The 12,866-nt window shown below is 43.5% G+C and overlaps 1 protein-coding gene across 6 annotated transcripts in view; it reads left to right on the top strand.

The window, feature by feature from the left end:
* EPN1 (epsin 1) overlaps positions 1-12,866 on the top strand; it is a 36,403-nt gene that overhangs the window by 11,865 nt on the left and 11,672 nt on the right. For 4 of the 6 annotated variants that reach the window (XM_089481049.1, XM_089481045.1, XM_089481048.1 and 1 more), the window contains exons 2-4: positions 1,261-1,789; positions 3,240-3,489; positions 10,125-10,264. In XM_089481049.1, coding sequence (XP_089337175.1) covers positions 1,562-1,789; positions 3,240-3,489; positions 10,125-10,264 — 618 coding nt within the window. In that variant the 5' untranslated portion in view covers positions 1,261-1,561. The remainder of the gene's footprint in view (positions 1-1,260; positions 1,790-3,239; positions 3,490-10,124; positions 10,265-12,866) is intronic. The other 2 variants (XM_089481046.1, XM_089481044.1) reach the window with 1 other exon arrangement.

The raw sequence follows: 12,866 nt of genomic DNA, 5'->3' as shown, positions 1-12,866 counted from the left end.
AAGAGTCTGACTTGTCCAAGGTCACACAGTGGGTTTTCATGGCCAAGCTGGAATTCAAACTCTGCTCTCCAGAGCCATAGTCCAATGCTCAAATCACTATATCTCACCTTTCCCTATGTATATCTACACTGTCTCCTAAAGGAACCTTCCTCTGTATCTCACCAGTGGGGTCTATACATTGTGAGAGAATGTGTCTTCACAGCTGTGGCACCTCAGTTATGGAATGCCCACCCCTTACAAGCCCAACCGGCATCAGTGTTGGCTTTGTTTCAGCACCAAGTAAAAGCATGACACTATTGTTGTGTGCCTTCAAGTTGTTTCTGACTGACTTATGGTCACCCTAAGATGACCACTGTATTTTCTTGGCAAGATTTGTTCGGAGAGGGTTTGCTACTTCCTTCCTCTGAGGCTGAGGGAGTCTGACCTGCCCAAGGTTACCCAGTGAGTTTCTGTGGTTGAATGGGGATTTGAATCCTGGATTTCCAACATCCTAGTGACTCCAACACTCAAACCACTATACCACACTGGGTCTTTCTGGGAAAAACCAGGGCTGGAGAATAGTGCTGATTTTGGGGTTACTCCTTGTCCTACTCCCAAGTAAGATATTTTTTTCTTAATGTTACTCCTACTCCTGTAGAAACCTATTACTCATTACTCCTACTCCCCAGCCCTGGGGAAAAGCCCTGGTTGCTTTGCAAGGCTGGCATGTGTGCGTGTGTGTGTATAAGTGTCTCTCTTTGCCTCCCAGTCCCCTTCCCCGGTGCAAAATAATAAAATTATTTTGTAATGTTTGCATGTACAATATAATAACAGGAATAAGGAGTAACAAATATAAAAACCTGTAAAAACCTCTTACTCTTTTACTGATTACTCCTACTTCTACTCCCCAGCCCTGGTAAAAATATAGCTGTTTACTAAAACCTTAAAGGCCTAAAGGTTTAACTCCAACAGGCTTATACTATGCATATGGTTTTCAAACTGTCTTAACCTTTTAAAGCTGTTTTCAAATTGTTAAATGTTGAATATCTTTTTAGATTGTTTAAACAATGTTTATTATTTTAAACTGTTTTAATCTGCTCAAATTAATTTTACTTGTACACTATCCTTAATCCAGTAATAGAGGACAGGATTGTTGACTTTTTTGCTCCCACCCACCACTGGAATATGGCCTTCAAAATTTCTCTGCAGTTGACTTCAGTACATAGGCTGGAAAGGTACTTCATTCTTGAGTGAAATTTTTCTCCCTCTTGACTTTTTCAGGTGTTTCTCAAAATGGCTGCCTTGCCTAGGTGGCCACAGACTGGGAATGCAGTGCACTAGGGAGAGCAGACCCATGATACAGGAGCAGCTTGGAGAGCCCCACAAAGCAAGCTGGGTTCTTTTGTGCTTGGATACAGGGGACCCATTGCCTTAAAGGGTCTTTGGGATTTTTCTTGACCTGGACAGTCTGCTCACACAACATTAGCCAGTTACACCCTGAAAGTGTCACCAGGAAGCTTGTGGTGTGTGGGGGAGAACACAGCTACTTTCCCCACTGCCTGCACCAACCACTGCCGCCACCATGTCGACCTCTTCCCTGCGCCGCCAGATGAAGAACATTGTCCACAACTACTCTGAAGCAGAGATCAAGGTGCGAGAGGCCACATCAAATGACCCATGGGGCCCCTCCAGTTCCCTCATGTCTGAAATCGCTGACCTCACCTACAATGTGGTGGCCTTCTCTGAGATCATGAGCATGATTTGGAAGCGCCTCAATGACCATGGCAAGAATTGGCGTCATGTCTATAAGGTAATGGGCACGAGCATAAGACCCTACTCTGTGGTGCTGCATCCCTTTTTCTTTAAAGGAGGCCCACCAGCACCTAAGATGGAGCAAAACATGGAGGTTTTAGGTTTTTAGATTACAGCTCCTCACTTCTCCAGGCCAGCGTGGCCAGTGGCTATGGTAGCTTGGTTAACCTGGAAGTGTAATCTGAAACTAATCTTTCCAATTTTTGCCAGGTTGCTTTGTTTTCTAAAGGAACGCTATCTGAAATTGATAAGTGCCAGTTCACTAGGACAGGGCTGTGAGTGATTAAATCAGGACATGAAGAGAGGTGTGGTATAAACAAACAAACACAATGCATGTACACACTGTGCTGGATACCTTTTAAGTGGGTTCATGGCTTCTTCATAGAGCCATATTATTTAAATTTTATGTCCATTCCCCATTTGGAAGTGCGGCAGATTTCAAGCGAAGGTTGAAGGTCTTCTGCACTTAATTCATCTTCATTCTGTATTACTGGCTCTGGCCTGCTCAGTTCAGAGGTTTTGCTCTGTTGACCATTAATCCCCAAAATACTTGCCAGAAATTTGGAAACCTTCTGAGTTTTCTTTTTTTTTTTACTCTGCCTTTCCCCCAGGGAGATCAGACAGAACTTGGCAAAATTATTTTTTGGACTAATAATAATAATAATAATAATAATAATAATAATTTGTTTTACCAGAATTTTCCAGCCAGGAATTTTCCAAGCTCTGTCTTCAAGCACGAGGCTAGGCTAAAAGGAAGGCTGATAGGTCTTAGGTCATTAGTGAACTCCAAGGATGAATTGAGATTTAAATGTGGCTCTCTGTAGTCCTAGTCCAGTATTTTGCCATTATACCATGTTGTCTTTTGGTTGAAATTGTTTAAATTAGGGGTGGGCAAAGTCTGGTCCATGGACTACATACTGTTTCAGGGATTTTTATTATTATTATTATTTGTATCCCAAGGCCCCTCAATCTCCTCTCTGATTTTTTTTAATTGGACAATAAAATCATTTCCCACTTCTGGAAGTAACCAGGAGCAATGTTTTTTTTTTATAAAATTGGACACAGATTCAACCCCTCCTCTTCTCAAACCAGACCCCCAAAAGTGAAAGCAGAAGTAGATTTCTGATCATTTCCAGTTTTGATGTTTCACTACTTTTTGGTCATTTTCAAGGTTGCTACACTCCAGAACAGGTCTTCAGGTAGAAAATTGTTCCCCAGACCTTCTAGAGGTGCCCAACTCTGGTGAAATACAAGCAACTGTAGTCATACCATCTTCATCAAGAACCCACAAATCTCGCATTCAGAGCCACCTGAGGATCCAACTTCTACTCACCACTGGTTTTCCTTTATATCCAGCCGTCCTCCCCTGCTATGAGCACCTACAGGAACCTGATGCTCGGCTTCTTTCTTTTGTAGATTCTGAGCCCCTCCTCTACTTTCTCTTCCAGGCCATGACACTGATGGAATACCTGATCAAGACAGGTTCAGAGCGAGTGGCTCAGCAATGCAAGGAGAACATCTATGCCATTCAGACGCTAAAGGATTTCCAGTATGTTGACCGTGATGGCAAGGACCAAGGGGTCAATGTGCGGGAGAAGGCCAAGCAGCTGGTGGCCCTTCTCAAAGATGATGAGCGGCTCAAAGAGGAGCGGGCCCATGCTCTCAAAACCAAGGAGAAGCTGGCCCAGACTGCAACTGGTGAGTGATAATTTCTATGGCGGGATACAGACCGCCATATAGTACGTCTTCTATACGTACTAGGGTTAGGAAGGGGCGGTGCTTCCGCACCCCCCTAACCCTAATACGTATAGAATACGTACAACATGGCAGCGCCCCTTCCACATGGGGGCCGCCATGTTTACGTATCGGACGCTGAGCGTCCGTACGTGTTGCGGCGCCTATGACGTCACGAGTCCGCGCCAGGCGCCTCGCGACGTCATAAAGGCGCCGCAAAAAGAAGCTCCGAAATGGAGCTTCTTTTTTGCTCCACGCGGGAGCCGCGCGGTTTGGCTGCTGCGGCTCCCTCGCGGAGCAAATGGCGCCGGCGACAGACCGCCGCTTTGTATCCCGCCTATGTTAGTCTTGATGTAGCCAGCAAGAGTACTGTATGTTGTTCAGATCTGTGATGCTTTCTCTCTGTGATGTTGGTGTGATGTAGTGTTAGATTAGTCTTGGGGGTTCAAATTCCCAGTCACCTTCAAAAATTCTTTGGATCTAGTTATGTTTTTAGACTTTTGTATGTTTTATTTACTTCTATACTGGTTTTAGCCAGATTGTTTTAATTTTTAAAAAATGTTATTGTAATGTTTTTAAACGATTTAATCTATGAGCTGCCTTGGGTCCCTTTCTGGGAGAAAGGCAGCATAGAAATGAAAATAAATAAATAAATAATCAATTGTTCTTTCTAAGTCTACCCTTGGGCTTTGATCCTGCTTTGATCCTGGTCTCTTAGAATTAAGAGATTTAATCAAAGCTGGAAAAGATTCCCTAACTATACCTAAATGGTAGTTTGTAGGCCAATTCCATTCCCCGAAGCAGTCTTAATTGCAGGCTTTTCCCTCATTTTTGCTCATCATTTAATTTAGTTAAGGAAAGTGACAAATGTGTGGTTTCATTGCTACCTCTTTCTTGGCACCAGGAAGTCAAGGGATCACTGCCAGTCTGCTCCTCAAGGGTGTTGTTGAGAAAACATGGTTGTTTCACAGCCTCTCTTTTCCCTCCCTGTCACCGAGTACATGCTCTTTGGAAAAGCTTTTTTGCTAAATGATACGAGACTTCCAGCATATGGCCTGAAGGCACATAACACAGCTGCTTTGCTGAAGAAAGAGGTCTATGTTTGGTCAAAAACTGGAAGGGAGATAGTCTGGGAATCTTCTGTGTCCAACCTCCAGCTTCATCATGCAAAAGAAGTGTGAAATAAATGTAATAATTAATTGTGGAACCTTACAATATATGAGGAAACTGGATCACTGTGCTCCCTGTTCTGCTAACAGGAAAATATAATTGTCCTTACCATAGAAGCAGCATTGGTCACACCTGTAGAGCAGGAATAGATGACCTGGTGCCTCCCAGTAGTTTCAAGTCTGCATCTTTCATAATTACTGATAATTAACCATAGTGATTGGACTGAATGGGGATTGTAGTCAAAAACATCCCCTGGTGTGGAGGTTAGACAGTGATATGCAAAGGATTTGCTTTTGGTTGTGTGAGGGTTATCTGGCTGTTTAAAAAACTGCAAGCTACCTCTTGTCTCCAGTAGAATCCATCTGTCCTTGCTGGCAATGTCAGAAGCACCTTGCCTGCTTTCAGTTGTTCTGTGAAGGTGTTGGATGAAGGTGTTGGATGTCTGTCTCAACCTTGTCCCTATTCTTTCTCCTGAAATGTATACCTGCTGAATCTCTGGGTGTAGCCGCCTGATAAAAACCAATGCAGCTCTGGTTGTGGAACTTCACCTCCTCCCTCTCAAGCTTGGCAGGTGGCCAGGCTCTGAGTCTTGAGTTACAGGCCTGCTGGATCAGCGGCTGCTCCTTTCCAATGTCGATAACCCCTGGATCAAATTCCACTACTGCTGTTTGCAGAGTTTCTGGTGGGGTAGGTTAAGATAAGGAAATGGGAGTAGTTTTTGCTTCCTATTTTAATTTGCTGAGCAGAAGTATGAAGAATTGCTTAAACAGCAGAGGAATATACTATAATAGAAAAGAGCAAGTGAGGATGCTCTCAGCCCTCAAACTACTTAGGTAGATTATGGCTTGTTCTTCCTGGATTTACCATGTGGTTCTTATTCTTATTTTTCAATCTCACCCTAATTCGGTTTAGAGCTTTTTGCTTCTGGACCTATAGCCCAAGATCATACAGCAGCATAACACTCTGCCCATGCAGTTCCATGCCTACACCATGTAGGCCTTTTTATTGTGTAGGTTGCAAGGGACTGCTTCCAGATGAGCTGTTGCTGCCTACCAGTGAGGACTGGAGACACCAGTGAGACAGTTCAGATGTTTCAAACTGACTTGTCTCAGCTTGAAGGGGAAGGAAATGGGAGTGTGCTGATAGACACAGTACATCCTTCTGTCCATTCCCGCTCAAAGCTGCAATGGTTGAATTGCCCCACTCCTCACCAGTAAACAGCAGCAAGGCTTGATAGCTGTGCAGTGGGGGAGTTTGGGACATTATACAAAGAACTACAGAATAGCACCTTGTGCTCCATCCCAAAAGAGACATGTACATATAAACCATACTTATGCACATGCAAATTATTAACAGAATTCCAGCCATAGAATGCCAATCTGCCACCTTTCTCCTGGAAAAATACCTTAGGCACTGTCTCATCTAGTCCTAGTAGACCACAAGTTGAACATGAGTCAACAATGAGATGTGACAACTAAAAAAGCTAGCGCAGTTCTAGGCTGCATCAATAGAAGTATAGCAAATAGATCAAGGAAAATAATAGTACCTCTCTATTCAACTTTGGTCAGCCCTCACCTGGAGTGCTGCATCCATTCAAAAAGGATGTTGAGAAGCTAGAATGTGTCCAGAGGAGGCTGACCAAAATAGCGAAGGGTCTGGAAACCATGTCTTATGACAGTGGTTTCAAAGTTTTGGTCCTCAGTTCCCTGAATTCCCACCAATCTTAATCAATGGTCAGGAATTCTGGGAGCTGAAGTCCAGAATATCTGGAGGGCCAAAGTTTAGGAACTACTGCCTTATGAGAAGAGACTTAAATTTACCCTGGAGAAGAGACGATTAAGAGATGATATGATAGCCCTGTTTAAATATTTGAAGGGATGTCATATTGAGGAAGGAGCAAGCTTGTTTTCTGCTGTCCCAGAGAATAGGACCTGGAACAATGGATTCAAACTTCAGAAAAAGAGATTCCACCTCAACAGAATTCCTGACAGTAAAAGCTGTTCAATAGTGGAACACACTCCCTCAGAGAGTAATGGAATCTTTTTCTTTGGAGATTTTTAAACAGAGGCTGGATGGCCCTTGTATCTTTTAATTCTGTGAAATGCAATAAATTAATGTATACAAGGAAATACCAGCCCTATGGCCTTAGTCTTGAAAACATCTGAAATTTAGAAGTTGGTTTCCTACAGTGGTAGAGTTGAGGGAGGTACCTGAAGTAGGCTATCAAGCTGAGATTGTCTGACTTCAAGTAGGTAGATCCCAAGTGTTGATCCCAAGTGCTAACACTGTGAGTGAAAGGGATGAGCATGTAGCTCAGCACTTGCTATGCAGAATTGCACAGGGGCAGTGCCTGAAATCTCCCATTAAAAGGATCAAGGAACAGTTGATGGGAAAGGCTTTCTTGAGCCAACACTTTAAAGAGAGTCACTGCCAATTTGAATAGGCATTACTAGATTATATGGACAAATATTTTGATCCACTTTAGAGCTGGAGAAGGCTCCTGTACTTTTAATACAGTAAGTATGTAGAAGAGGGAAGTTCAGCAGGTGTTGTCTGTCACTGAACCAGGTAACAAGTAACACCTACTCATGTTCCCTCTTTTATACAGCCATTAAGTTAAGGTAAAAGGGATTAGACTGCTATCTAAACTGGAACCAGCCAGTGGAGTAACTTCCTTGACACCATGTTGGAGTTCCTCCCAAACCTATTAAAGATACAGGAAACCTCTCCAGTTTTCACTCTGGAAACTAATCTGAGTTTTGACAAGTGACATTTTTTGACTACAGCCCCCAGAAATCCCTAGCCTCTATGGGAACTGGGATCTATATCCAAAGAGCTAAACATTTTTGAAACCCTGCATCTGGTACCAGACGACCGCTGAACTCCTTGAGGAAACCTCACCCTTGGCAAACTTTTAGCAGTTCATGTTTACACCCACCGACTTCTTGCTTTGCATGTTCATATTTGACCCTGAATGTTAGTCCCAAGAGCCCTCCCGTGTGATCTGGATGGGATAGTAGGAGCCATGCTTGAAAAAGGTGGACTACAAAGGGCCATCCTGGCTAGGAGATTCCAGGAGCTATAGTTCCAAAAGTAACTTGTCACATGTCTGTGTTTTGTCTACTGCTGCCACCTATCACTGCTTCATTTCCAGACAGCCATTTTGATGGTTCCTAGGTAGGTGATAAGCATGCTATGGTTGCTAGGTAACTGCATAGCCTACTGACTTGCATTTTATACCTCAAACATTGAGAAGAGGAATTCCATCATCGTCTTTGCCTAGGAACCATAACTCTTTCTTCCCCAAAGCCTAGAAAACATCAGTGAGGCCCAAGGTGACCAGACACCTTCCTTTTCCAGGACATAGCCTCGATTTTAGCCTTCTGTCCAGGAGGAATTCCAAAATGTCCTCCATTTTGAGCATGACTAAGAAGGCATTTATATTAGTGTTTTTAGCTTTTTATTGTCCTCCTTTTTTTTTCTTGAAAGTGCTACATTTTGCAGTGCTTATGGTTAGGACATCTGGCCACCCCGGTGTGGCCATGAGGAAGCTATCTGAAAATTTGGCCCCAGAAGGCCAGTCAGAGGCAGCTTGTTGAATTTTGGGCAAAAATTCCTCTCCCTTGTGAACAAATTGGGCTTTGTCCTGCAAAATTACTTCAAAGACTCCCCTTTAGTCTACAGGCTAAATCTTCAAATTTTGTTGCATTTTAGTCTGTCTGTCTGTCTGTCTATCTCTCTGTCTGTCTGTTTATAAAAAAGGGTAAATTTTGGGGAGATCTGTTCTTGAATGTATCCTATATGGGAGGTTGTTTCTTTTTTGAACAGGTACTGTTGATTGATGGGCGCCCAAATGTTGCTTTCTCTTCATGCATAACAACTTTCCATAGCCCACAAGGAGCTTGAAAGCTTGTGTTTTCCTATTTGCTGGTGGAATTGGATCCAGCAATACATGTTGTATCTAAATCAGATATAGAGCTGGGAGAAGTGATGAGATGGAAAGGCAGCACCTCCCAGAACTCTGAGCGGACATTTTGAGTAACTTCTCCAAGCTCTGGAGGTGTGGCGGGATGGACAATGTGATCTCGTCTAACTTCCTCAGAGAGGAAACATGCGCAGACAGAAGGGATTTTCTCGTGGTTCCTCCTTTAGGGTAAATCCCTGTCCCCTGATACAGCCTTCCCTAAGACAAAATACTGTAGTGGCTGCGACTACAGAAGGAAAGCCACTGTTCTTCTTTCCTCGCCCATCTCCACAGAGGCTGGCTTTCTGCTCCTGATGACACTGCTTGCGCAGTTGCATGCATCCCTGAGCTAATGAAGGATGACAGTTGGTGCCACTCTGTCTAGGGTTTTGTGGAGGGGGAGGAAGAAGAGGCTGGTATTCAGGTCATGGCACGATGTCTGGGCTACTCTCCTTTCTCTAATCCACTTCACTCCCCCCCACCAAGCCGGCCACCAGCTCATCCAGACAACTCTGCCAGAGCTTTGTTCTGCATCTTCCACCAGTAGATTCAGCTCAGTGCATTTCATCTGAGCCAGAGATCATATTTTTCCTTGCTATGCTTAATCACCACTAGCATGCACCAAATTTGAACCCAATGCTGCTTGAAGAACCTACAGTCAGAGCACCTTGGTACACCACCTGCTAGACAAATCAGCGATCTGAACACAAAAGTCTCCAACTTGCCAGCAGATTGTGCAAAGATTTGGTCTTATGGCACCCAGTTGAGGAACACTCAGGCTAAATGATGAAAAGTTGGCACAAGCACAACTGTCAAGAGGGTTGTTTTTGATTTTCTTAACTTTGATGTTGTTTACCATTTGAGGATCAGAAGAAGTAGCCATTGCACCCAGCTGTTGAAGAGAGAGAGAAGAAGAATAGCATCACAATTAGTTCTTCACCAGGCTTTGTCTTTCCCCAGCTGTTATCCATAGCAGCCATTCCATCGAAAAATCTCATAGCCTTAAGAAGGTGCCCAAGTTTTCTTGTTTGCCTCTTCCTCCCCATCGCCCTTTCTTGTTGTGTTGTGTCTTTTTAAATCAGAAAAATGACTGCAAGGACTCCCCCCCCTCCCCGCTTGACCTATAAACTGCTCTGAGAGTATTTCTGGTTGTATTTCAGTGTAAATCGTAATAAGCAAATACTTGATCAAGTGACCAGTGATAGATTCCCCACTACCATCAGTTTGGCAAAATTCCGTTTTGTTTTTTGTTTGTTTGTTTTGTTTTGGACTACAGTTCTTGGTATCTAGGGGATACTGAGAGTTGTAGTCAATATAAGTTCTCCAAACTCTGTTCACCATATGCTGTGGATTGTATTTGTTCTCTCGAATGCTATGAGAAGTGCCTTCATGGAAGGGCCCTTTTTCTGCTCTCCCATCTTGGTGGTATTTACCCTTTCTTTTCCACCACTATCTTGTTTTTCAGTTTCTTCAGCTTCCACATCTTTGGCAAATGCCCCAGTGGAAGCGGAGCAGGCTTGGCCCCAGAGCAGTGGGGAGGAAGAGCTGCAGCTACAACTGGCGCTGGCCATGAGCAAAGAGGAAGCGGAGCAGGTAAGCGCCAAGGTAAATCTGTCACTGGAGGCGCTTTGGCTGTGTGGGTGGCAAGGGATTCTGGGGTACTGTGGATGTTTGGAGAGGTGCAGAGGATCAGTGTACGCCTGCTCATAGATACAGGCTGCTTCTCAATGCACAAATTCTGATGTTTAGCTACCTTTCATGTGTTAAGACTGCTCATGCAGGCAAAGGTAAAGGTTGATGACACAACCAGATCTATGAATTGTTTTAATCAGAGATGAACAAGTTGGTAACACCTGGTAAACTGTGGAAAATAATAATATTTGCACATCTTGCTTTTTAAAAAATCCTTATTTGCTTTCCACTCCACTATCAAATGTTAGTGGTGTAGCAGCAAAATCAGTTGTATTAGCAACGGTTATAACCAGCAGTTGGGCCTAAGTCTTCATTAGTTACTTATTTATATCCTGTCCTGCTGAAGAGGAAATGTCCCTTGGCCCTGGCTCTCCACATCCTCTCACTCACAACTCATCTTATTCAGGCATAATGTTGGCAGCCCCTGGCATTGCAAATCTGCCAGCCTCCCTCTTATCTGTCATGTTCTGAAACTGGTAGCACCTACACTGAGTAGTAAAATTGTACTCTAAGATTGTACTCTATTTTAAATTTTGTTTCTTTTTCTTTAGAAATCACTTTTTGTAAAAGTAAAAATATCAACTTTATTTGCATAGTTTGTCAGCCAGTGTAGTCCCCACCACAGCCTGATTCCATTGGCCATCTCAAATACAATGGCCAAACACTGGAAGAATTACTTTTTGGGGGTTAAAACTCACAGAATTTCCCAGCCAGATTTTTCCAGCCTCTGGGGTACACACATTTGTTGTGCAGCACTTTGGTCTTTTCTTTCCAAGATGAGACCAAAGCAGACCAAGTACTTCTTTCTCAAAAGCCTCTTCCTCAGCAACAGAAGCTCTCAGAGTTATCCTTTCTTGTAGGTGTGTTGGTTCACTCTAGTATGCAAATCTAGATAATTACAAATAGGAGCAGTTAGGTTCTGCTCAGAGATGAAAATAGGACCTGAGGAATCACTTTCCCCAACATGAGAATGCCTATGCACCTGAGATCCATTTTTATGCCCCTACCATCTCAGATGAGAAAGAACTTTCTTTTGATAATGCCCTCCTCCCCTGGTTGCCTGTCAGGCATCAGGAAAGGACGGCTTTATTTTCACAGGCTTTTTACTTTTTTCTTATGCTGCTGCTGTTATTGGCCATTAAAAAAAACACACCATTGTTTTATTACCTATTCTAATTTGTTTTATTTGTAAGCTATCCTGAAACATTTCAGGCTGACTGGCAGCAAACTAATTTATTAAATAGAATAAGTACATATCTCTGAAGGGAGTTGAAGAGGTTCTCAATTGTGTCTTAGCTTGTGTGAAACTGAACAAAGCCCTAAAGGACGATAGAGGGAGAACACAGTCCCCAAAGATTTCACTAATGAATGGGAAATGGTTCACTAAATGGCAAAGGATACTTTAGAGCAACTGTCTTCAACCTGAGTCACCCAGAGTGTTTTTAGTCTATAATTTCCATCATTCCTGACCATTGGCCATGCTGGCTGGGCCTGATGGAAGTTCTAGTCCCAAATCTGAGAGATCCAAGTTGGCAGATACTTTGGATTTATGAGCATCTGACCTCTTGATAAGCATGTGTATAATCCTGTTGGTCTCTGAAAGGGCAGAAAATTAGAACAATCCTGACCAGGCTGCCTTCCAGATACTTTGGGCTATATTTCTCATCAGCCAGCATAGCAGGTTGTCCTCTAGAATGGCTTCCAAAGGATCTGGAGTGCATTGTATGGCAGGAGATGGTATTCAAATATGTGGTTGACCTATTAACCGCAAGCTCTTCACAGCCATGTTGGGAGCAGAAACTGATCAAGGTGGAACCATAATCTTGCATTGCATTGCAGCCTGGGCAACAGAATGCTAAGATCTTAGGATGGTTGTGTTTTTTTCCTCAGAACCTGAAGAAACACAAGGGAGAGAGAAAGAGAGACAAAAGCACTCTGGATGTGTTTCATACTGACAATACCCGACAGGAAGTGGCTTTTTGATTAAAACTTTTCATCCAAATTTTCACTTCATGGACAAGTTCCACCCCTGAGTCCTCAGCACCATCTCTCACTGGAGGAGAGATTAGGATTGCTTCCATCCCCTGTCACAGGGTTCCCATGATTAGCTCCCATCTCCTCAAAACCCCAGGTTTTACCTACCTTTTTCTCTGTTATACAGTATGTTACACATCCCCCAGTATCCATAGAAACACTTGCAGGATTCTTTGGTGACCAGCTTGTTCCAGTTTGCCTGACTCTCTCAATGGAACAGGCAGGCTTTGGCAGAAATGATCTCTTTGAGCCTGGCCCTTGGGTTCTTTTCACTCCCACATGCTATTCGTTATTATTAATTGTTGTTTTTTACTTAGGCGTGCTCTTCCTTTAGGGGAAACAAAGGCTGTCGCCCGTCCAGGCTCTGATCAGTTCCACAGGCACTGAGCTTCAGGGATGCTACAGCGTTGGCTGCTCCCAGGCATTCACGCTACACATGCTGCAGTCTGTCAGGCCTTTAAGCCCCACTTCCCAGTGCTAA

This window comes from Sceloporus occidentalis, unplaced genomic scaffold, assembly GCF_023333645.1.
Source record: "Sceloporus occidentalis isolate IW3139 unplaced genomic scaffold, rSceOcc1.0.p SCAF_14, whole genome shotgun sequence".
Classification (NCBI taxonomy): Eukaryota; Metazoa; Chordata; class Lepidosauria; order Squamata; family Phrynosomatidae; genus Sceloporus; species Sceloporus occidentalis.
The sequence above is the reverse complement of the archived record's forward strand: the minus strand, read 5'-3'. Positions and strand labels throughout refer to the sequence as shown.